We start from the raw sequence: 26,899 nt of genomic DNA, 5'->3' as shown, positions 1-26,899 counted from the left end.
TACATGCATAAGAGAAAATGAGGTTGAGGGTATTGCCAGCTACATTGGTGGGAGAATTAGCCCACTGTGATAGCCCGAGGGAGGAAGTAATTGAAAGTAGTTTAGAGGCTGCAGAGGTCAAGTCCCTTGGGATTAGGGATGGAATATTCAGAGAGGAAGTAGGGTAGCCAGGCAGCAAAGTGGTCAAGGAAGAGGAGAGGGAATCCAAGCAAGGAGCAAGATAAATAACGGCAATGTTAGCAGAGAAGGGTTTGAAGAGGCTAATCAAATGTATTTCAAATGATGGGAAAGAGAGGGAAGGGGGGTGGGTAGAGGTTTGAAGGAGCAGTGAGGTGAAAAACTTTAGTGGTACTATAACACCTTCATCTCAAAATGCATTAACAGTGCTTGAATTCTAAAGTCCCATTTGTAACAGGAGGGTAAAAATTAGAAACCATAGAGCCTTTTGTTGTGGACAATCCTAAGGTAGGAAGATAGAAGAATGCTTTAAAAGCAAAGGATGTAACTGGGATCCCGTAGTTATGCTTTGGTGTTCGACCTCCAACAAATAATGCTGTACAAATGTGGTTAAGATCTCACCGTACATGTGAACACTAGTAATGTACAAATATTTAGATATTTTTCACTTAAGCCCTTAACTGCTTGATCCTTAATAAAGACTAGTTTACGGGTTTAAGCGTCACATCAGGAACCTCCACCATGGTTTAACAAGAAGTTACTGTATGGGATCAATGGAGGAGAGGTCAATGCTGACCCAATAAAGACAGGCCTGCCTTCTAGAGAAGACAAAAACTGTCTGCAATGTGCTACCAAGTGTGTAAGTGAAAAATTACCCATGTTTTGGTTTTATATGGTACATGAACATTTCCAGAATATGTTGCAGCTGTCGCAGTGTTCATCCCTATACATGCTTTGTAGATTGAGATGAGATGATGGTCATTTGAGGACGTGGCACCTTTATGGAGTTATGGTTGTGCTTGTCATTTGAGGATGTAACCCAGAACACCATAGTTTTGGTTTTACTTGCGGAATGCAGATACCAAGTTAATGGCTTTTTGAATGGTCTGCGTTTTAAATGCATTTAACCCCTTAAGGACACATGATATGTCATGATTCCCTTTTATTCCAGAAGTTTGGTCCTTAAGGGTTTTTTAAGTTCTCAACAGGAAAAAAAAATGAAGCATCAGGACAACAGTTTCTATAATATTTGTATATAGCTTTAACTATCATACATTTACAAATTGAACAATTTAAGCAAAAACTATTAATTTAGTTCAGACAAGGGGTGGGAAGAAAATTACAAAGTTAATAACTATTTATCCTTAAATGTTAGAATTTTTGTGTTCTAACCTAAATCGAAGAGGGGGATAAAACAAACAAAATCATAGTAGTTTAGCTGAAATTGCTCATTTTAATTCAGCTAAAAAGTGCAGAAGTTCTTTGATTACATTGAATACATCAAATTATTAAATAGATTTGACTGCCATTAAATATACTTAAATATATTTCCTTTGCCTTTTATTAATGACAAAATATTCCAGCCTTTGCCTTGTTTATGCTGGAGACTGTCAATACACACTTTAGACGCTGTCTGCCCGGGAACTTTCCTCGTTCTGTTAAGTAAATGTTTGATGGTCTTTTCATGAATAATGCCGTCTCCCAGTGATCCAGAGGCAAATAAAAAAAATGGAAAAAAAAAATAACCACAAGGATAAAAAGTCCAGGATAGCAAACGTAAGCTACAGTCCATACGAAAGATACACAGAATGTTTCTTTTCTATGCCGGTCAAAATGTTGGTCTTATAAGGACATCCGTGTTGAAGAACCTTTAATGTGCTGCCAGTTATTATACAGTGCGTAAGTGCTCGCAAGAGCCAAGCCGGCAAGACCTCCTCGAGCAACACCTCGCAATCCAGCTGTGAAATAAAATGTCCAAATATTATATATGTATTCACAAAGAGTTAGTGGTTAATAGTGCATGACATTAAATAAAAAGTTAAACTCTGAAAATCTCTCTTTAGGAGATCATGCAATCATCTTCCTGGACTAAATTAAAAACGTTACTGAAAAAAACAAACTACAAAATATAACAGTAGTTGATAAAATTGTACATTTGTGAGAAAATTGCATACAGGTGAAAATAAAATTAAAGTGTGTAGGTCACAGCTTTATATTTCTCAAGGGAATTGTATTCGATTACAAAGTCGATAACTGTTCGTACACCAGGGGAGCCACTGAAAATGGAATGAAGCCCTAACATGAAAATAAATGAGGCATCGGGATACAGACTACCAGCACCTTTGACTACGAGTTCCTACTTCCAATTGAATCAATCCCTAAATCAATTCAGCAATAATTGTCTTTGAAAGTACTTGGCAAGGAGCCTAAACATGCTGACACTCGGGCATAGTGAGTTAGCACATAAGGGAGAAATATCAGTATTTGATTGAGGAGTGTAGATTCCACTAATGCACTAAAGGTTTACAGACACACAGATCAAAAAATAAGCTAATGCCAAGAGAACTTGCAAACATTGCAACAATAATGCTCTCTGACAACATGAGCAACTATGAAGGTACATACATTATATATTTACTGGCAAAACAATTCTGTCAATTACAGTTGTATCACAGTGTAAACAAAAATCAAATGAAAAATCCTCCAAACCAACCAAAGGCAGTGCTATGCAAAATTATCCTAATATCCAACATAAACTATGCATTGAAAATAAGTAACACACCCAGAAAAAAAATTGGGAAATTACCAGATATTTTCATAAACAGAAAAAGGTATAAGGGGAAAAAAATGAGATCACGTTTTATACGTAAGTTAGCCAAATTATTCTAATAACGTAATACAACTTCATTGAGAAGGTAGACAGGCAGGCTAGCTCTAGCAGTGTGGAACTAATGGAAGCTAAAGAAAGGTTTCTGGCTCTCTTTATAATAAAAAACAAAAACAAAAACACACACACAAAATCAAGACGAAATGCATGTCTGGAGTGTCTCTATGGACGTTAAACCTGTCACAGCAGGTACTGAAACAGGCAGTGTTTTTCAATGAGCACAGCATTTTTAAAATCACAGCCATTGCAGACCCTGCTTTCCTAGACTGCTGACAATTAAGCACACTGGAAAATACACAGTTGCTAGGCAGAAAATGAAATTCTGGACTTCATTTAGCTCCCACTTCTCTTAAAAGGCAACGCCTTGTATACCCAGCTATCACAGGCTTACATTCCTATGTCAACAGACCCGAATGTGCTCAGACAGGGTTTCCTCCCTTATCTGGAGAGTAAAGAGATGCACAGCCCACGAGGCCGAAGTTCAGGAACAATTGTGCTGACTTAACATTCTGTGACAGACAGCCACGGAGAACAAACATTTCTCCTTGTGATGGATGGGATTAGACAGTCTGTTTACCTGTCTTCTCGGGTTTACTGTTTAAGTTATTCTAAGCCTGTTTACAGATGTCAAGTAGCCCAAAAAATCCTTGTCGTAACCCAGACTAAAATAGTGTTACATACATTTTGGGAAAAAAAAACAAAAAAAACCCCCACAAAATACATTTTTCAGGATAAATTTGTCACAGCGAGAACAATCCAGTGTGAAAAGCAAATAATGAATAACTGACCAAAAACCAAACAAGAAGCCACTAACAAGCTTTCTCACGCAAGAATCCGAATGTGAAAATAAAGTTTGGTGCGATGAGTCTTTATTTCTGAATTTATTATCTTATGAAAACTGAACAGTTTAATCTTAAAACAGAAGAGTGCTTACGGAAACATTGATTCCAATCTTGCACAAAAAGCAGATTAACAGAAAACAATACCTTCCTTTAAAATTTTATCTGTAGTGTAGAACGGAGTCCACTGCCTAGAGGTGTATTAGAAATGAAAACATTTAATGGGTAACACCAACCCTTTCATTATGATACGTTTATTTTAAAATGTCCTACTGGGCATTGTAGCTTGAGGACTGCCATTTCTTTAATTTAAAAATAAAAATAAAAAAAATCTCCTTATGATAGATAAAACGTAACTGGAATCCTGCACTGGATGTGATTCCTGTCCAACATCACAGCAAATCACTCTAGGCTTACCTTGTATGTGTGCTTCCAGCAAAGGTTGCCATAGTAGAAGCTGATAACATCTGTTGGCAGCCTGCGCTGATGACAGAGCTAATTTTTGCACAGAATTAAAGGGACACTATAGTTACCAAAACAACTTTAGCTTAATGAAGCAGTTTTGGTGTATAGATCATGCCTCTGAAGTTTCAGTGCTCAATTCACTATCATTTAGGAGTTAAATCACTGTTGTTTCTGTCCATATAGTCCTAGCCACACCTCCCCTGACTCACACAGCCTGCATGAAAAAAAATAAAATGGTTTCACTTTTAGTTCAGTTGTAACTTGCTTTAAAAGTTTTTTTTATCTCCTGCCCTCTAAATCGAACTTTAATGACACACAAGAGACTCTTGCAGGGTCTAGCAAGCTATTAATGTAGGAGATAAGAAATTTTAAAGTAAACTAATTTGCAATAAAGGAAGTTTAAACATTAGATGGCTCTTTACAGGAAGTGTTTAGGAAGGCTGTGTAAGTCACATGCAGGGAGGTGTGACTAGGGTGCATAAAAAAAGTGTTTTAGCTCCTAAATGGCAGAGAATTGAGCAGTAAAACAGAAGGGACATGATCTATACACCAATACTGCTTCATTAAGCTAAAGTTGTTTTGATGACTATAGTGTCCCTTTAACATCTAGCCTGCTCAAGTCAATGCCTACCACCACAAACATTTCTAAAAGCAGAAGTGATCATGGAGGTTGGTGTAACTCTTTAAAGAAACACGGTTAGAGAAACACTAACAGTAGAAATACAATGTTGTTTCACTACCAGTTTAGATGTATGGACCCATTCGGAAAAGTCAAAGCATTTTTTACTCATTTTCGCTGTACCAGTTTCAGTGCAGGTGCCGCTCATGCTGAGATCATTAGTCCAATCCAATGCTTCCAAACAGGGGTGACACTGCATGCATGGAAATTACCATGCTGTGCTAGTCAACATCTCTTCATAGAGAGGCACAGGCTCGAGAATCTCTATCTGGAGCGACCAGCGTCTTCAGAGAGTGAGGATGCCGAACATAAATCCTGCACAAATCGCAGAACTGCACCAGGAAGTGACTTTGTGGTTGTCACCATGACAGTCATTAAATGTAACCTAAGAATGTAAACACTGCCTTTTCGGAAAAACTCCTGCAGCCTCAACAATGCGGTCTCTCTGTACCAAAAGCACCGTATTAAGCTGTAGCGGTTCTGGTGCTTAAAGTGTCAGGCTAAAGAAATGACCATAGTTGAGTGAAAACGACAAAGAGAGTGAATCAGAATTAGGGGGGGAAAATGATCCAGATGCAAAAATGTTTTTGTAAATAAATTGACTAAATTGTTAGAAGCATGTATACAAATCAGCCAGTTTTGGCACTTAAACAGAAATTTTTGTACACAGACCAGATTGTGCATGGTAAGAATTTAAACTGGATAGATCAAGCACTGTGATTGACACGAGACAAAGGTCCTGTTTGCATTGACTAATACAGGCCAGTTCACCTTCGCACATACATACTTAAGGAAAATGCTGAACAATATGCACGATTTTATTTTTGCTAAAATTGCACATAGCATTACCTTATCCTGTGTTTCTGTAAAAGCCATAAACATGTCAGGTGGTGTTTGAATTGGATGGTTAATTGTTGTAAAAGCGTTTAACATTGCTCCTACAGTCAGAGTATATCAGCTCTGCTGTTGGCTAAGCCATGAAAAGGCAACAGTGAAGACAGGTTTATTGTAAGAAGAGTAATAAACAGAGTTACTATAAAGGGTGGTGCATAAGATTATAGTTACAGAATTTCCATTGTGGATTCCAAAGAACTTGTGAAACAACTAATGAGACACTGGATTGCCACATTGCTGTGAGAGAAAAATGGTGTAACATACGAAAACATAGATGGAGCATGAATCATTTGATTTGACATGGTCCCAACATGTAAAAATAAAAATGGTGGTTACAGAATATTACTGGAGTATATACCAGATACTACAAATTGGCAACACAGATGGCAGCCATTTCGGACTAGATATTGCTTTGTTATATCTATTGCACTGACCTCTGTCTATCATAGTTGGTGTTATAATTATTCCATATATCCACCAATATGAAAATTACTGCTGCTGAGAAAAATATAAAAGTGATGTAAACAAAATGCTAGGGGGAATATTCAGTCATGTAGACTAGCCCGAATGCTGGCAAAGCATCATGGGAGTTAAAGCAGTTCTGTAACAGCCAGAGATCTGCTTTCTACTGACTTTTGTTGTACAGTCTACTTTAAAGGGACACTGTAGGCACCCAGACTACTTCAGCTCACTGAATTGGTCTGGGTGCTGTGACCATTTTGCACTTAGTGCTGCATTGGTAAAGAAACATTGCGCATTAAACCCCGCTCGTAGCGTGACGGAGGAGGGGACGGAGCTTCCAACCAGCGCCAAGGGATATCAGCGCTGGGATAAGGTAAGTAAAGGGGTTTTAACCCTTTACTTACTTAGGTAGGAGGGGGCGTGTGGCAGAGGAATCGGTAGTGCCAGGAATACAGCTTTGTATTCTGGCACTACAGTATCCCTTTAACATTAAAAATCACCACCTGGCACTTAAGACCGTGTTCCACGATTTCCCTAAATTAAAAAGAAACACATGAGAATATGAACGACCACCTTGACCATGTCTGCTTTTTGAAATGGTGATAGTGGTAGGAGCCTGCAATGATTGAAACACTGCAGAGTTATTGGCAACTGTGGGTCAGGGCACATGTGACCAGCTGCCCAATGTTAATTCTGTGCATATTTTACATGTGTTGTCAGTCCGCATTGCAAAGGTGAATCTTGTATTTTACTGAGATTGCAACCCTCCCTCGTCTCTATCCAATCCAATATTTGTATTTGTTCCATCCTCCCTCGCTTTCAATTGCCGGCTCAGAGTGCACATGCGCTCTGAGCCAGTTAAATGGTCCAACCAAAGGATGTGATGCAAGACGGAGGCGTGCTGAGCATTAAATAAATAAATGTACTTATTATTAAAATGCTTGTGAATGGTTATACTACAAAATTCTTTTTACATCTTCTATTTATGTAGGAATCAATAATGTGCTACAAATATTCACTCTAAAAAACAAGAAAAAAAACAAACATTTTGCATTTTCCTTGTCAAATCACCTGTGCCCAAGTGTGTTATTTTGTATAAAGGCCATATCTACGAAGGACTTATTGATTACTTAAATATGGAACAAACGATCTTAGAAATAGTCAATAGATGTGCACTTCCAGACTAAACGCCAAAACAGCTAGGACGCTAGGGATCAGCGCACTTTCAAGAAGCACAGCATCACCTAACACTAGTGCCAAATGTCACCAGAACGATGACAATGACAGCCAGCATCCAGTGGTAATGCTTTAATCTGCCAGCAGTGTAACACGATCACAGGCATGGGAAAGCGCTGGATAGCTGACTACTGCTGGCAAAAAGAACACATTAAAGCGCACCCCATCACTGTATAAAGTGGGGCTTGAAGCCATATGTATATATTTCTTTAAACCAGTAACGGCAAGGAAGAAACCTGCAACTATCAATCTTAGCTCCATAACCAGTAGGGTGGCATGTCTTACTGATGGATTTCATTGGGCAAAAAGACAAAATATCCAGTTACTTGCGCAGACCAGATCTGCCCAAACTATTTGGAGACATCGAGGAAAATCTACCACGCAGTGAAGGTGATTTGTAAAAACTCCCAGAATGACCTAAGGAACACATTTAATAGATTATATAGTAAATTGCCTGCTCCCTATTCTAACCCATTGTAAAATAATTCAGTACCTGTAGATTTGTACAGCATCCCAGTCATTGTGCCAGCTGCTACGGTGTTGAGATCATCTTCTGCTCCCCGGGTCTTCTCTATGATAACCCCAAATGCACTATACAGTAAAGCTACATAAAAAAAAAAAAACAACAACAACCAAAAAAAAGTAAAGTTATTGCAAACATAAAATTTTTACACGTTACCCAATACGCACTAAAGCAATGATATCTTAATTGCTAGCTCTACAGCTGGTAAAGCAATATGGAAGCAGTGATTTCCCTTTGGCCACATATAGCACTGAACAACTTGTGTGGGGAAATTGTGGCAGAGTGATTGTCCGGTCACTGCAATGGTTATTTATTAAAGATTTTAATGTTGGATTTTCTTGGGCAAAAAAACTGAAATAAAAACCCAACTGGCTGAGAATTCTTCCAGGTTTAGCTAATTCAACCTAATATATTAAAGCACCACTATAGGCACCCAGAGCACTTTAGCTCAATGGGTGCCAAGTCCCTCTAGTGTTAACCCTGCAGCTGTAAACAGTTTCAGAGAAACTGCTATGTTTACACTAGGGTTAATCCAGCCTCTAGTGGATGTCTCATTGACAGCTGCTAGACGTCCATAGAAAAGCATTGAGAAATGCTTTCCTATGGACTGTTTGAATGCACGCGCGGCTCTTGCCCCGCATGCACATTCGGCGCTGACGTTGACAGGAGGAGGAGAGTTGCCCGGCGCTGGAGAAAGGCAAGTGTTTTAACCCCTTCAGCCTAGCGGGAGTGGAACGGACCTTAAAACCCTATATAGTGCCAGGAAAACAAGAGTTTTCCTGGCACTATAGTGGTCCTTTAAGTTTACTTTGGACTCACACTTCAGTTAATAACCCTTAAAGAGTAGAAAAATTACTGTTGCGCATGACCTGCACATCTCAAGTTGTAAGAAGTCCAACATAACACGAAAAAACAGGTTTCCCCTAATGTCTCAGTGTTCCCAGCTTGATGTGCAGAGTGAGTGTAGAAAAATAAGCAACATCTCCTAACCATAACCCTACGAAAGGGTAACCAGGATGCTTTCCACAGTTTGTAAGTTATGTACTGGCACAGAAACTAGCCAATATTTTATTTAAGCAATACTAACCCAGGGGCCATGGATAGAACATCCTGGTTACATCACTGTTACATCCACAGCTCTAAGCAAACACAGCTGGATAAACAAGCAACATGTCACAGGAGGGCCTTTATCTAAATCACACCTAAGCTGTTCAACCTCTTCCAAACGGGTCAAGGTTTAACCCTTGATACTAGAAAAGACACGGTGCATTTGGCAGGTAAGCGGAGGCTCTAAAAAAATTGCAGGCAACAGGTCAATCACAGCAACATACATTTAGAATTAAAAAATAAATAAAAAAAAACATTTAATTTCCTCCACTTTGTATATTCCAACATTGCCTTGTATGGTCATTGGTAATAGTTTGCCAAAATAGCCAAGCTTAAGGATTCTTCTAACTTGGTTATTCTTTTCCAAAATCTGAAATACCCTGGTCAATTCTCAACAACTCAGTTTAGTGAAAACTCCACGACTGAATGTGTTCCAGGGCTGTCATATTAAAGGGTTACTCCAAGCATTGTAACTGCTGCTGCCCACTGGAGTGATTATGCAGTGGTCAGCAACAGTTTACCACACCTGGGTTCCCGCTACTTCCTGGTGACATGGTCAAGCTATTCATTGGCTGACCACTCTTCGCTAATGAAAGTTGCACAGAAATGACAGTCAGTCGAGATCTCTATTTCCAGGCTGGCTGATGACACCACAATGACATTAGCAGCAGTAGAGGGGGATAAACTCCATATCAAAATGCATAGCATACAGACTCCAAGCACCATGACCACTTTAAATCACTGAAGTGTTCGTGGAGCAAATCTTTAAATTGATTTATAAAATGCACATACAGGCATATAGTTAAACAAAATCCTGTGTGCTTCCAGAATAGCACCAGAAAAGCCAATGCAGGCATTTGGCACATTGTTAAGGAAGCATGACATGCCTATTGCCTGCGGTACATGTTACAAGAACAGCAACAGTACCTGAAAGCAGTGTATGGCAGTGTCTTGATCTCCCAGCAATGTAACACTATCACAGGCATTGGCAAGCACCGGACAGCTGACTACTGCTGGGAACCAATGCTAACAGGAAACTTACCTACAGATCCCAATGTGTTGGCCCACAATGCTCCTTGTTTTGTTACCATGTTCAAAATCCTAAACAAAAGAACAGATTATTAGTACCTTAATTAAGGCATGCTGTGTTTGTTGCATGCTCGCTCAGGATATTTTTTAGCAATCACAATTGGGACTTGGCAAGATTGCAGGTCTTTGTCAAACATGGCCACAGCTGGCCAGCCAGCGTATATTTTCCAGGCCAGAAGCTAAAGCAAAAAGCCTGCTGAGTAATGAGTAACAGAACATTTTAGTATACCGCCTGTGTTTCCTGCACTATTTATGACCTGTGGTTTACAGTTCCAGTGTCTGGTGTGCTGCTAAGTAGCACGTCTCACTCACAGCTATGGTATCTGGTTTTCAAAGATCACACATACACAGAAAAGCACACATAGGAAAGTACATCATTTAACAAACAGGTCTCCCTAATCACAGAACTTGTTACACAATTAATGTCACCCTGACAGTCTCTTTGAATACTTGAAACAGGAAAGAGCCCTTTTCTTTTTAAACCGATCATCAACTACTAAAGAATTAAAACATTTGTTTGGCGATCCACATATTGCTAGTCATTAAGAAATTACGTTTAGAATGGTCACAATTTAAATTAATTTACATGAGAATACATGTAAGCTTCCAGACTAGCACCAAACTACACAAGTCCAGCGCACTCTCGAGGAAACACGACACTACCAAATACAAGTGTCACATGCCACCAGAACGGGGACAGTGGCACCAAGTATGTGGTGGCAGTGCCTTTATCTCCCAGCAGTAAAACGCTATCACAGACACCGTTACAGACAGGATAGCAGACTACCACTGGGTTTTTAAACATACACTTGTTTGAACACGGCGAACATCAAATACTTTTTTTGAACACCTTAATATGCTTTGGTTACCCACGTCACAGGCCTGCAGAATAGGACGGTGCGTTAACAATAATGAATATAACTGCTATTATAAGGGAATTTTATCAAACTGCTTAGAATCCTTGCTACCTATTGTTTTTAAGAAGTTTGAAACAAATTAAAGGTCACCAGTGGCCCAGCCCATTGCTTACTGTACTGCTAATGCAGAAGTCCCACTTCCACTTAAATAACTACTACATCCAAATTTGGATGGCACTGATTGGTTGAGCTGATCATATTACAATCTCCGCAAATGAATGCGATCCAACTATGGACAAAATTGGCAATGCTTATGCATTGAGTGTAGTAGTAGCAATATGGCGTGTATGTGGTCAAGCCTGCTTGAAAGCGGTTTCACACAGAATTGGTGGACAGTTGCTTGTTCACACCGATGGCATAGTAGTAACAAACAAGAAGGTTCAGTTGAATAGATTTTCATTTATAAATGTCACAGTAAATTGGCTACCACAATATTTAGATTACATTTGAAATTCTTTAAGGGGACACCAAAGCATGGTAGTCACGACAGATGCAACTGGAATCCTATGCAGTTAAAATCTAAACTTAAAAGAATAGAAAGGAAATCATTTTTAATACTAAAGGGTCTGCTGCTTGTTTCCCCAGATTTAACAGCTTTTTATAAAGATTAAAAATGCAGGGGGGCAGAGCCAACTGCCGACCGAGCCGGACGCACGCTGCAGGAGCTCCGGAACGAGAGCCCTGCTAAAGTCCGCAATCTGCCGAAAAACTCACAGTCGGTGCCCAAGTTGAGGACCTACCTGCACCCCGCACGATGAGGAAGCACACCAAAAAACCAGACCGATAGGAGCCCGGGAACCCGAGATATCGGCATGCTCCTACAGCAACCGGCCAAGCCCGCACCAGCAAAGATGATGCCGGCGGCCGCCGCCACCTCGGACTCCTCTGATGCAGAGAGCTTCCCGGAGGAGCTATCCACCTTCCCAGAGGTACTTGCTGCCACTCACCAGCCCTCAAAGGAGGGAGATACTGCCCCCTCGACCAAGGCAGACATCAAAGCCATTTTACATGGAATAAAGGCCATGTTCCAAGCGGATGTGGCTGGGGTGAGGGAAGAGGCGTCCATCCTTGCTGACAGGATTACCAGAATGGAGGATGAAAGGAACACAGCGAAAGTGGCTCAAACAGCCACAGATACAGCCCTTAACGCACTGCAGAAGAGCAATGAGGATATGCTCAACCGCATGGCTAATATGGAGGACAAGATGAAGGCTAGAAATGTGAGGATTAGGGGAGTTCCTGAGACTATAACTGCTGGAGAACTACCCCATTTTATCTGGAGACTCCTTGCCACACTCCTTCCCCTGAAACAGGCAAAACAAGTCAAAATGGATCATTGCTTCCGACTACCTAAGGCCCCCAGAGCCCCTCCTGAGACATCACGAGACTGTTCAAGTGAGATTGTGCTGTATAACTGATATGTTTTGTTACAATGCCTTGACCATGATTACACTGTCGATGACATGTCTTAAGGTGAGTTGTGCACCATACAAAGCACAACAAAAATAAAGAATAAAAAAAAAAAGAAAAAGAAAAAAGCTTTTAATGAATTAAAAGATTTTAATGAATTGGTACAAAATTAAGTAACACTATAAAACATTTTACTCAAAATATCATTAAACATGACAACATGAGTCTTAAATGCTTAAAATATCCAAAAGATATATATTTATTTTAAAAGGTTTTCAAAAAAGGTCTCAATGCTTGTAACTAATATGTATATACTGCCACCATCTGGCAGCTGCATGATTAGCAGCTACAACTTCCATTTTGTGATCATAACACACTGTATGCACCAGTGAGACAGGTCTATACTAATTCTACATTTTGTTTTGAATTATTTTGAGATAAGGAGTATTTGGGGCTGTGCTCCTTAGACATGTTTTTCTCTCTAAGTGTATTTATCATTTGTATATTATTAGACACAGTCTGTTGCGTTTGTTCCTTGATGTTAAAATTCTATACTTACTGAACATTTTTGGGTTTGGACCATGACATATTCTGAGTTTCTTTAAACCCAAGTCGCAAACCATTCAATGCACCAAATGCAGCGCCTGGTAAACGGAAAAAGACAATCAACCGTTAGATCTCCAAACTCCATACTGAAAACAAACAGGATTTGGGGTTAAAACCTTCTTTAACATTTTAACCTCATACATAAAGGCAGCGTCCAAGACCACCTCGGACAATAAAACCTTCATTTAGTGCATGCAGTGGTCTTTTAAAGTGATAAGAAAAAAATGCATATATTTGCTTCTCTGTGTGGGATAGAGGATCTTCGCTTTCATTTTAACATTTTCCCTAATGCAGGGAGAGCAGATTGATTTGTTCTTGCCTACAGATATTTATAGTATAAATATAGTAGTATAAATAAAGGTGGTGATAATTCTATGGTATTGAAACAAACAAAAAAAAAAAAAAAAAAAAAAATCTATTACTGCACACGCTCAGATCCTCTTGGGTGACCTGAACCCTAACAGAGAAGCACGGACCTTCATCCTGCCCGAGAGTCAAATAATCAACCAAGATATGAATGTCCAGCACACCTTGTTTCAGGAAAGAAATTCTATTAGTTGCAATTAGCTAGATTACTTCTGTGAAGCAACTTGAAATTGACACTAATATAGAACAGGGGAAAGCAACCTTTCGTTAGTGCTGGATTGATGTCCCTTAACGTTGCGCCCCTAATTTCCTTTTTCTAGGTAAGGTCTACATACGTTGAAGAATTCCAAATGTTTTATGTAGGGGTGTGGTGGCTGTTTTGTGAGTATTTGTGTGTTTTTAAGAGTGCTGTGTGTTATGTCGGTATATAGTGTATGTGTGTGCAGTGTTTGTGGCTATGTCTGTTGCTTGTAGTACTTTTATGTGCAGAGTGCGCTGTGGTAGTGCGTATAGGGTTGCTAGCAGGGATGTGTATGTGTGGCGATTTGATGTGGAATGTGTGTGGAGAGGTGTTTCCAGGATCTTCATATAGGAAATATTGCTTTCTTTAAAAAAAAAAAATTAAAAATTCTATCTATACATTCATTTATGTCTCTCCATATCTATCTATATTGCCACGGAGAGGGCACATATCTGTTGTTCCCTGATAGTCTGGTGGGTGCAACTCTAGGTTTGCACCTTCTGTGGCTGCAGACCACAAGTCCCTTTGCAACCAGTGTTTTGCATTTACGATAATCCGCAGCAATGCTCTGACTCTCCAGGAAGCGTTTAAAAAAATATTCTTTCTAGGAAACGTGAACCTCTAAAATGTTACAAGTTCTTACTTTTATGCAAATATATGTGTGACAAATCATCCTAATTTTGTTGACTTTATTTTGTAAGCCAAAAGGACTATTCTCACTACTCCTGGTTCCCTGCAACTTCCAATCCAAACCAACTGCCCTGAAGCACTCTTCATGACAGTAACCGGAGTCCAGAAAGCCACAAAGACTGTAGCGGGACTTATGTGCAACTCATCTGGTACTCCGGTCTGGCTAGTTCCACTTTCACGGTTTCCCCCTACTTCCATACCAGCTACAAGAGTGCTTTTTGAAGTAAAAGTGCCTCAGATTGTGAGGAACAATCGCTCCCTGGGAGCAAGGAGAAACGCCCCTTTATTCGCCCACAAGAGCTCCCGATATATGACCGGCCAAAGCACTAATCGCTCTGGAACTCTTTTGGGCATGGACCACATGTGCGGTCGGTCAAAACATTACCCCGGTAGCGTTTTGTCATCTTTTCATTGATCCGGGAGCTATTTTTTGTCAACATGGGCGCTCAGATCAGAGCTATCCAGGGATGTATAATGTGTTGGGCTCATGTATATTTTTCTGCTGTGCTTTCTGTATCTGAGAGATAATTTAGTGAGCAGCAACTATCTCCCAGACACAGAGGCATCAGGGCGGGATTATTGTACTGTGACTAGGGACTCCATGCTGGGTGTCTGTGTATAAATGACAGTGTTGAGCATACTCTGGAAGGAGCTACAATACTACGGGGAAGGGAATCCTTTGCAACCACAACATATGCAAAAAGATACACCTGCCCACTCATCTCTCTACAGGCCCTCAAACAGAAGTAAATAAATAACTGAACTCATGGAAGTCTAGCTGAGGTAAACATAACCACCATGAATAACAAGAATTGCTTGTGAGCTTCCAGACTAGCACTAAACAGCCAAAACGCATGTTCAGCGCACTCTCGAGGAAGCACAGCTCTACCTGATACAGGCGCCTAAAGCCACCAGAACGGCAACTGTGGCACCATGCATGCAGCGGCAGCGCTTTTATCTCCCAGTAGTGTAACACAATCGCAGGCATGGGCAAGCACTGGACAGCTGACTACCGCTGGGAACACACACATGAATATTCTTTTATTTCGTAACACACAGTCAAACCAAACCCACATTTGCATTCGATAATATATGGAATGGTGATTTGTCTTCCCTTTGCATCACAGAGAACAATAGTTTTAATTTGGGTAACTAATAAACCCCCACCATTGCGGTTCAATCGGCAGACAGTACATGCCGGCCATTATGCTACGCTATTCATTATTCTAGAGAGAATGGGATGCCTGATCATGAATTCATTTTGTACTCGCATGAAGCCATTCCCTGAACCCACAAGGGAAGAAATTGATCATAAAACCTTTGTCTTAGTGCGAGATAGTGCTGTTCACAGTCAAACTAAGTTTTGGTAATCTTACAAATTCTACCATGTGAAAGTACATTATTTCAGACTGCACTCGAGTACCTGTAGCTACATTAAGTATTGTTTTTTTTGTAGAAATAGTATAACCTACCTGTAAACAAAAAAGCACTTCCCGTCACAAGTTTACGTTTTCACAAATACTTATTTTTATTTAGACTTTAAGGCATCAATGATACATAAAAATTACTTTATTCTAATTGCTTATTAAAAGAGCTTGGTCTCGTCAGTTACAAACCTGATATACAGCAGCCACCAATGGTAAAAAATGCTAGTTCAAACCTCCCCCGCGTCTTGCTTGCACCTGTAGGTAAAATAAATTCATCTGTATCCTAGAAGGAAAAAACATACAAACAGCTTTTAAGAATTGATTAACAATGGCACGACACACAAGGTTTCTCTTGTGTTTAACAGAATGCCCACTGATTGGTTTCCTCCCATTTATTTTCACAGCATCTTCTATTTCCCAGGAGCACCTAGACTGGACTCAACTCCTGCATCCAACAGTATTAATCGATTTGCAATCATTAAAATTAAAGTGTTTGGAGTATCTCTTTAACTGGAAAATGGCAGACAGATTTCATATTGAATCAGGAAGCATTTACCATATTTATTAATTATCTATTGCAATATACTTCTCTGCCCCCTAAACACTGTGGAAAGCTCGGTAGACAGAAACGTAACGGCTCGGGGGGTGGGGAGGAGGAGGTGGACACTTCTAGCTCCGCCCAGTGTCTGGAAATTGAAAATGTTGGGTGGAGGAAAAATACTGAGACAAAATAGTCCCTACATTGTCTTTTTACAGCGGCCTATGCAATTTTTCTCTTAACATTCTTTAACCCCTTAAGGACACATGACGTGTGACATGTCATGATTCCCTTTTATTCCAGAAGTTTGGTCCTTAAGGGGTTAAAGCAGGTGCCCAAAATATCCCCATATATTTAACCCCTTCATGATATTAGGACATGCCATTACCTCACAGAAAACCTGGGCTTTAACTCTGTTAGGACGTTAGATAGTGTAGGATTTAGGTTGGGGACAAGATTAGGAAAGGTGTACGGTTGGAGTTTGCACAAGCATAATGTTAGCGTTAACTACCAAAGACGAATTTAAATGCTAAAAATACAAATTATATATATATATATATATATATATATATATATATATATATATATATATATATATATATATATATATGCATGCGAAAAACATGCACTCAGACATTTTATTCACACTTAAAGGGACATGTATCACTGAGACTACTCAGTGTCTGTCTCATTGAAAAGCTTTAGCTTCGAATGACAGTTGCCTCAAACTGCAGGCTGAAAAAAAAAAAAAGCAGGTAAATATATTTCCCCCTTCAAATAATTACAGTCTTCTTCTCTTATTCATTTCACACCCACTCTAAGGGGGGCATTGATTAAAAAATAAGCTAGCTAATTTTTGATGTTATAATTTAGTTTATTAATAAAATTATTATTTTTTATTATTCATTTTTGGATTTTCTTATCTGCATGCTTGAGGGTTTTACATGGAGGACTGAATATATTCCTTGGTGGGGAACATATCACCTATGCCGTTTAGGATTGAGCAATACTTATTTGCTCTTCCTTTGCGAGTATATCTCCATTTATTGATTATTTTAACATTACAGAGAGCACTATTTAAAAAAAAAAAAAAATTCTTACTGGAGCACTAGCTACTGGCATACCAGAATACATCGCTACTACCGCTGCTGACCTTACATTGCTAACCAGTGGCCTAAAGACACCACCTTATACAGGACCATCTACATATCCACAGATGCGGGTTGGCACCGTCCAGGCGCAGTGATCTGGAGTTGATCTTAAACTCCAGAAAAGTGTAAGTGCAATCTTTTTTATTTGCCATATTTAATACCCTAAAATACTACACTATATTTGGGTTTTGTCCCTATTTTTCATATTGCTCTATTAGAACCAAGAACTTCAGTTGAAAGCGCTGCTTCCCGTCATTCTCCCATTTACAATGAGGGATAGTCTTATCTGCAACTTTAAAAATAAATAGGCATCGTAATCTATGGAATGATCACAGCTGGGCATGTGCTCCCTTTAAAGTGAATCTATATATTGGAAATGTAATGACAACTATAAAAAACAAGTTTACACCAATGTTGCATAAGCAGCAGAACAATTCCCTACTACACAATGCCCTCTTGTGGTGGACACGCAGGCACTACATCTGTGTTCTGCTTGCCATGACATTAAAGGAAAACTATAGTGCCCCAAGACAGCCACTAGTGGTGGAGTTAATCCTCAAAGCTAATTATTGCAGTTTATTAAAAGCTGCAATAATTATCTTTGGAGAGTTGAGGGTCCTGGGACTATGCACCCAGACCATTCAATGAGCTGAAGTGGTCTGGGTGTCTAAAGTGTCCCTCTAAAGTACTGGTCAGAAAATCTAGACTACGAGTTTCCGGATTGTTGTTTAATGCTTGCGTCTTTGCAATTGGTCCAGTTCTAAAATTGCCTGCATTATACCATATCAAATACAATGCTAGCTTTACAAGAAGGGATCGACCAATATTTTTTTTTTGAGTCGATGCCGATAATCTGTGAACTTTCAGGCCGATAGCCGATAACTTACCGATATTCTGTACATTTACCATTTTGAAAAAATAAACAATTTCTATAGGTAAATGCACAAATTATACATGCCACCTGTAGTGGATGCAGTGTGTTTAGACAGGGGAGCTGTGTCTGTTTGTGTAGTGTGCGTATAGTGAATGCAGTGTGTTTAGTGTGCGTATAGTGAATGCAGTGTGTTTAGTGTGCGTATAGTGAATGCAGTGTGTTTAGTGTGCGTATAGTGAATGCAGTGTGTTTAGTGTGCGTATAGTGAATGCAGTGTGTTTAGTGTGCGTATAGTGAATGCAGTGTGTTTAGTGTGCGTATAGTGAATGCAGTGTGTTTAGTGTGCGTATAGTGAATGCAGTGTGTTTAGTGTGCGTATAGTGAATGCAGTGTGTTTAGTGTGCGTATAGTGAATGCAGTGTGTTTAGTGTGCGTATAGTGAATGCAGTGTGTTTAGTGTGCGTATAGTGAATGCAGTGTGTTTAGTGTGCGTATAGTGAATGCAGTGTGTTTAGTGTGCGTATAGTGAATGCAGTGTGTTTGTGCGCGTATAGTGAATGCAGTGTGTTTGTGCGCGTATAGTGAATGCAGTGTGTTTGTGCAGTGTGCATATATAATGCAGTGTGCATATATAATGCAGTGTGTATATATAATGCAGTGTGCATGATATAATGCAGTGTGTTTGTGCAGTGTGCATGATATAATGCAGTGTGTTTGTGCAGTGTGCATGATATAATGCAGTGTGTTTGTGCAGTGTGCATGATATAATGCAGTGTGTTTGTGCAGTGTGCATGATATAATGCAGTGTGTTTGTGCAGTGTGCATGATATAATGCAGTGTGTTTGTGCAGTGTGCATGATATAATGCAGTGTGTTTGTGCAGTGTGCATGATATAATGCAGTGTGTTTGTGCAGTGTGCATGATATAATGCAGTGTGTTTGTGCAGTGTGCATGATATAATGCAGTGTGTTTGTGCAGTGTGCATGATATAATGCAGTGTGTTTGTGCAGTGTGCATGATATAATGCAGTGTGTTTGTGCAGTGTGCATGATATAATGCAGTGTGTTTGTGCAGTGTGCATGATATAATGCAGTGTGTTTGTGCAGTGTGCATGATATAATGCAGTGTGTTTGTGCAGTGTGCATGATATAATGCAGTGTGTTTGTGCAGTGTGCATGATATAATGCAGTGTGTTTGTGCAGTGTGCATGATATAATGCAGTGTGTTTGTGCAGTGTGCATGATATAATGCAGTGTGTTTGTGCAGTGTGCATGATATAATGCAGTGTGTTTGTGCAGTGTGCATGATATAATGCAGTGTGTTTGTGCAGTGTGCATGATATAATGCAGTGTGTTTGTGCAGTGTGCATGATATAATGCAGTGTGTTTGTGCAGTGTGCATGATATAATGCAGTGTGTTTGTGCAGTGTGCATGATATAATGCAATGTGTATTATATAATGCAGTGTGCTTGTGCATTATATAATGCAGTGTGTTTGTGCAGTGTGCATTATATACACACACACTACACAAACTGCATTATATACACACACACACACACTGCATTATATATACACACACTGCATTATATATACACACACACACGACACAAGAACTCAATTTTTCATTCCCGGTTGAAGATTGGATTTTGGGCCTACAATTAGTAAAAAGATATATACATGGGGTAAATATACGGGAAGTGTACTTTAAACTTGTATATCGTTGGTACCTGGTGCCCACTCGCCTTCATAGATTTCAACCCACACTTCTACCAGATTGTTGGAGATGCGGTAGGGAACTGGGCTCATTCTCCAACATCTGGTGGGACTGCGAGGAGTTGAAACCTATGAAGAAAACTTTATCGGATCTGGTAGATTCTATTCTGAAGGTTCAAACGGTTATTACGGCTCAAACGTTCCTGTTCCATTTAGACATGCCAAAAGTCAATATAAAATTAAAAATCCTTATGATTCACATCTTTATGGCAAAATAGTTATGGCTAGAAACTGGAGAAGTATGGGTCCGTTATTATGGCAAGATATTTGTATACAAGTGGATTATCAATGTAGGATGGAAGCAGGGATAGCAATTAACAAGATATCCAGAGAGAAATTCGGAGATCTGGGCCCCTTGGAATAGATATCTTAGTCTTAAAACTCAAAACCCCCCTCCTGCCCCCCATGATAACCACTCTTAGGTAGAAGCAATATGTGCAACTGTAAGTAAGCGGATAATGTATGTAACTTTCTGTTTTTTGATTGTAGTTAATGTATAAACGTAGGAAATATGGCTTTGCTAAAAATATGTAAATATGTATAATATTTAGTTTACGGTAACATTTCAAACCTATTTCTATAAGTGTGTATATGGATGAAATTTTAAAATGAAAAATAAAAATTTATATATATATATCAAAATACACACACACACACACACACACACTACACAAACTGCATTATATACACACTACATTATATACAGTGTGCTTGTGTAGTGCGTTTATATAATGCAGTGTGTGTATAGTGAATGCAGTGTGTATATAACGCAGTGTGTTTGTGTAGTGTGCATTATATACACACACACACACACCACACAAACTGCATTATATACACACACACACACTACATTATATACACACACACACTACACAAACTGCATTATATACACACACACTGCATTATATATACACACACACTACACAGACTGCATTATATAGACACACACACTACACAGACTGCATTATATACACACACACACTACACAGACTGCATTATATACACACACACTACACAGACTGCATTATATACACACACACTACACAGACTGCATTATATACACACACACTACACAGACTGCATTATACACACACACACACTACACAGACTGCATTATACACACACACACACACACTACATTATATACACACACACACTACACAAACTGCATTATACACACACACACACACTACACAAACTGCATTATATACACACACACACTACACAAACTGCATTATATACACACACACACTACACAAACTGCATTATATACACACACACACTACACAAACTGCATTATATATACACACACACACACTACACAAACTGCATTATATACACACACACACACACTACACAAACTGCATTATACACACACACACTACACAAACTGCATTATACACACACACACACTACACAAACTGCATTATATACACACACTACACAGACTGCATTATACACACACACTACACAAACTGCATTATACACACACACACACACTACACAAACTGCATTATACACACACACACACACACTACACAAACTGCATTATATACACACACACACTACACAAACTGCATTATATACACACACACACTACACAAACTGCATTATATACACACACACACACACTACACAAACTGCATTATATACACACACACACACACTACACAAACTGCATTATATACACACACACACTACACAAACTGCATTATATACACACACACACACACTACACAAACTGCATTATATACACACACACACACACTACACAAACTGCATTATATACACACACACACACACTACACAAACTGCATTATATACACACACACACACACACACACTACACAAACTGCATTATATACACACACACACACACACACACTACACAAACTGCATTATATACACACACACACACACACACACTACACAAACTGCATTATATACACACACACTACACAAACTGCATTATATACACACACACTACACAAACTGCATTATATACACACACACTACACAAACTGCATTATATACACACACACACTACACAAACTGCATTATATACACACACACACTACACAAACTGCATTATATACACACACACACTACACAAACTGCATTATATACACACACACACTACACAAACTGCATTATATACACACACACTACACAAACTGCATTATATACACACACACACACACTACACAAACTGCATTATACACACACACACTACACAAACTGCATTATACACACACACACACACTACACAAACTGCATTATATACACACACTACACAAACTGCATTATATACACACACACACACTACACAAACTGCATTATATACACACACACACACTACACAAACTGCATTATACACACACACACACACACACACTACACAAACTGCATTATATACACACACACACTACACAAACTGCATTATATACACACACACACTACACAAACTGCATTATATACACACACACTACACAAACTGCATTATATACACACACACACACTACACAAACTGCATTATACACACACACACTACACAAACTGCATTATACACACACACACTACACAAACTGCATTATACACACACACACTACACAAACTGCATTATACACACACACACTACACAAACTGCATTATACACACACACTACACAAACTGCATTATATACACACACACACACACTACACAAACTGCATTATATACACACACACACACACTACACAAACTGCATTATATACACACACACACACTACACAAACTGCATTATATACACACACACACACTACACAAACTGCATTATATACACACACACACACTACACAAACTGCATTATATACACACACACACACTACACAAACTGCATTATATACACACACACACACACTACACAAACTGCATTATATACACACACACACTACACAAACTGCATTATATATACACACACACTACACAAACTGCATTATATACACACACACACACTACACAAACTGCATTATATACACACATTACACAAACACACTGCATTATATACACACATTACACAAACACACTGCATTATATACAGTGTGCTTGTGTAGTGCGTTTATATAATGCAGTGTGTGTATAGTGAATGCAGTGTGTGTATATAATGCAGTGTGTTTGAGTAGTGTGCATTATATAAATTACCTGGAAGGGTAACCACATCTAGTGGCAGTCCACCAGACAGCCACTAGAGGGACCTCCGGGTGGTTAGGCAACTTTTGTAACCAGGAAAAAGAAGGCACCAAAGGTGCTGGGGTTCCCAGCAAGGGGAAATAGAGTGTGTCTACAGAACTCGAAAGGGGATAACCCTTGTATTTATACACAGATAAAGGAGATGGGCGTGATCCTTGGATAAGAAGCTTCAGGAGCGCCAAAAAAGAGAGTCCTGCTTTAAATAATAGTCTAAAATTCTTTAATTGCGGGTATCATTGAAAACATGATCCCAATAGAAAATAAATGTACAAATAAGTGTACCATAACCACTATATACACTGGGGTGGGTCTGGACCACAATGTGCTTAGTTGTATAGAGTGTGCCTGAAGTCAAAAGGGAAATAATATGCTACCTCAAAAGAGTTGTGTCTCAAGTAACAAAATCCCCATAGGAAAGCACTATATTTTCCACTTAATCGCCACTAGAGACAGCAGAGGTTTTCATTTCACAAAAATTAGCTCCAACATTTGTCTAGTGTAAGAAAAATACTTTGTCTTAGTAGATCCTTAGAATGTTTATGAAAGTATTTAATACAGATTTTATCTTTATGAAATATCCATTTTGAATCAGGGTTGGATGTGACAGTGACACCAATAGTATTCAAGGGAAGGAAGACTTAATTGCATAACAGAGTAAAGCCAGATGGTTACAAAATTGCAAACATATCTGTCATGGCACGTTCACTTTACATAGCGCCTACATTCTTACCTGTACTAAATATCTTGGATCCACATTTAAGTAGGGTGAAAGAGGACTCATTCCCGTTACTGAAAAGAAGAAAAATATCACGGAATTACTCGACTAATTATGACCGAATCCACTTTGCATTTTAATATTAATCTGTGAAAATAGAACAAGCAAATAAAGATTAAGAGGCTGATTCACTGGGCCTAATGCTAAGCCAAAGGGACCATAGATGTCCCTAAAATAAATGCTTAAGGGGATCATCTCGGGTAATTAAAAAAAAATATATCCCACTTAAAAACCTCACTCCTTTATAGGATGAGAATGAGAGAGGAAGTGTCTATGGTACTAAATTCAAAACCAACTCCAAACATCAAATAGCTGGACACAAAGCTATATAATAGTAAATAACCCTGAAAGTATTCTCTACATTTTCTTATGTTTATCCAAATCAGCCATGTTTTTTCTTTACACATTTAGTTATGAACAACTAAATTAATTTCCAATTCCTGAATACTTTATCTTGATGTGTTAACTAGGTATGTGGGCCGATGAAGGTCTCATTCCCTGCACCTGAGTTCCGGGCGAGTGTCGGGTTTGGGGTGAGAGTTCCGGGCGAGTGTCGGGTTTGGGGTGAGAGTTCCGGGCGAGTGTCGGGTTTGGGGTGAGAGTTCCGGGCGAGTGTCGGGTTTGGGGTGAGAGTTCCGGGCGAGTGTCGGGTTTGGGGTGAGAGTTCCGGGCGAGTGTCGGGTTTGGGGTGAGAGTTCCGGGCGAGTGTCGGGTTTGGGGTGAGAGTTCCGGGCGAGTGTCGGGTTTGGGGTGAGAGTTCCGGGCGAGTGTCGGGTTTGGGGTGAGAGTTCCGGGCGAGTGTCGGGTTTGGGGTGAGAGTTCCGGGCGAGTGTCGGGTTTGGGGTGAGAGTTCCGGGCGAGTGTCGGGTTTGGGGTGAGAGTTCCGGGCGAGTGTCGGGTTTGGGGTGAGAGTTCCGGGCGAGTGTCGGGTTTGGGGTGAGAGTTCCGGGCGAGTGTCGGGTTTGGGGTGAGAGTTCCGGGCGAGTGTCGGATTTGGGGTGAGAGTTCCGGGCGAGTGTCGGATTTGGGGTGAGAGTTCCGGGCGAGTGTCGGATTTGGGGTGAGAATTCAGGGCGAGTGTCGGATTTGGGGTGAGAATTCAGGGCGAGTGTCGGATTTGGGGTGAGAATTCAGGGCGAGTGTCGGATTTGGGGTGAGAATTCAGGGCGAGTGTCGGATTTGGGGTGAGAATTCAGGGCGAGTGTCGGATTTGGGGTGAGAATTCAGGGCGAGTGTCGGATTTGGGGTGAGAATTCAGGGCGAGTGTCGGATTTGGGGTGAGAATTCAGGGCGAGTGTCGGATTTGGGGTGAGAATTCAGGGCGAGTGTCGGATTTGGGGTGAGAATTCAGGGCGAGTGTCGGATTTGGGGTGAGAATTCAGGGCGAGTGTCGGATTTGGGGTGAGAATTCAGGGCGAGTGTCGGATTTGGGGTGAGAATTCAGGGCGAGTGTCGGATTTGGGGTGAGAATTCAGGGCGAGTGTCGGATTTGGGGTGAGAATTCAGGGCGAGTGTCGGATTTGGGGTGAGAATTCAGGGCGAGTGTCGGATTTGGGGTGAGAATTCAGGGCGAGTGTCGGATTTGGGGTGAGAATTCAGGGCGAGTGTCGGATTTGGGGTGAGAATTCAGGGCGAGTGTCGGATTTGGGGTGAGAATTCAGGGCGAGTGTCGGATTTGGGGTGAGAATTCAGGGCGAGTGTCGGATTTGGGGTGAGAATTCAGGGCGAGTGTCGGATTTGGGGTGAGAATTCAGGGCGAGTGTCGGATTTGGGGTGAGAATTCAGGGCGAGTGTCGGATTTGGGGTGAGAATTCAGGGCGAGTGTCGGATTTGGGGTGAGAATTCAGGGCGAGTGTCGGATTTGGGGTGAGAATTCAGGGCGAGTGTTGGATTTGGGGTGAGAATTCAGGGCGAGTGTTGGATTTGGGGTGAGAATTCAGGGCGAGTGTTGGATTTGGGGTGAGAATTCAGGGCGAGTGTTGGATTTGGGGTGAGAATTCAGGGCGAGTGTTGGATTTGGGGTGAGAATTCAGGGCGAGTGTTGGATTTGGGGTGAGAATTCAGGGCGAGTGTTGGATTTGGGGTGAGAATTCAGGGCGAGTGTTGGATTTGGGGTGAGAATTCAGGGCGAGTGTTGGATTTGGGGTGAGAATTCAGGGCGAGTGTTGGATTTGGGGTGAGAATTCAGGGCGAGTGTTGGATTTGGGGTGAGAATTCAGGGCGAGTGTTAGATTTCGGGTGAGAATTCAGGGCGAGTGTTAGATTTCGGGTGAGAATTCAGGGCGAGTGTTAGATTTGGGGTGAGATTAGCCGGTCAGGGATCACTGTTTATAGGGAGAGTTTCCATTCGTTCTGTGCCTGAGATTTCGCCCCTTGGTGAATAGCCGTGATATCTCGCCCGGTTTGACCCGCCATACTCACGCGGTACACCGGCCAGGTCAGAGTGTGAGTATCCCGGGGAGCCTCCGCCGAACAGGCCTCCGAATCCCCCCCTGCCCCCGGCCGCCCCGGGATGGTTGCTGGAGTCCATCTCCCCCGGGCCCGGCGCCGTCACTGCCGACTGATGGGAAAACAGCCGCCTCGTGTCGCCTCTCCCCGCTCTGACCTCTCCACGCTCTGAGAAGGGGACGTAAAGAGAGGCCGCTTCCGGTTTCTGCTCCCTCTTTCCGTTTGTGCGACGCCGGGTTCGCTTTCCGGCTCTAGATTCCGCAGAAGGCACCAAGCGCGGAGAGCGAGACACTGCGCGTGCGCCGTGAGGACCAAT

General features: G+C 40.6%; 1 protein-coding gene and 4 non-coding genes across 5 annotated transcripts; all 5 read right to left on the bottom strand.

The window, feature by feature from the left end:
* Positions 1–1,195: 1,195 nt before the first annotated feature.
* Positions 1,196–26,784, bottom strand: LOC134575364 (mitochondrial import inner membrane translocase subunit Tim23). The gene is made up of 7 exons (XM_063434654.1): positions 26,557–26,784; positions 24,091–24,149; positions 15,986–16,079; positions 13,026–13,110; positions 10,093–10,151; positions 7,914–8,024; positions 1,196–1,916 (listed from the first exon to the last, which is right to left on the bottom strand). The coding sequence occupies exons 1-7, from the start codon at positions 26,663–26,665 to the stop codon at positions 1,801–1,803; spliced, it is 633 nt and encodes a 210-aa protein (XP_063290724.1). The 5' UTR covers positions 26,666–26,784; the 3' UTR covers positions 1,196–1,800.
* On the bottom strand, positions 7,352–7,559 carry LOC134575944 (small nucleolar RNA SNORA74). Its single transcript, XR_010085788.1, has one exon. It is a non-coding gene; the product is annotated as a small nucleolar RNA SNORA74 (small nucleolar RNA).
* LOC134575945 (small nucleolar RNA SNORA74) lies at positions 9,864–10,068 on the bottom strand. The gene has a single exon (XR_010085789.1). It is a non-coding gene; the product is annotated as a small nucleolar RNA SNORA74 (small nucleolar RNA).
* LOC134575943 (small nucleolar RNA SNORA74) lies at positions 10,735–10,933 on the bottom strand. The gene has a single exon (XR_010085786.1). It is a non-coding gene; the product is annotated as a small nucleolar RNA SNORA74 (small nucleolar RNA).
* On the bottom strand, positions 15,185–15,389 carry LOC134575942 (small nucleolar RNA SNORA74). Its single transcript, XR_010085785.1, has one exon. It is a non-coding gene; the product is annotated as a small nucleolar RNA SNORA74 (small nucleolar RNA).
* Positions 26,785–26,899: the final 115 nt, after the last annotated feature.

Source organism: Pelobates fuscus, chromosome 10 (genome assembly GCF_036172605.1).
Source record: "Pelobates fuscus isolate aPelFus1 chromosome 10, aPelFus1.pri, whole genome shotgun sequence".
Lineage (NCBI taxonomy): Eukaryota > Metazoa > Chordata > Amphibia > Anura > Pelobatidae > Pelobates > Pelobates fuscus.
The sequence above is the reverse complement of the archived record's forward strand: the minus strand, read 5'-3'. Positions and strand labels throughout refer to the sequence as shown.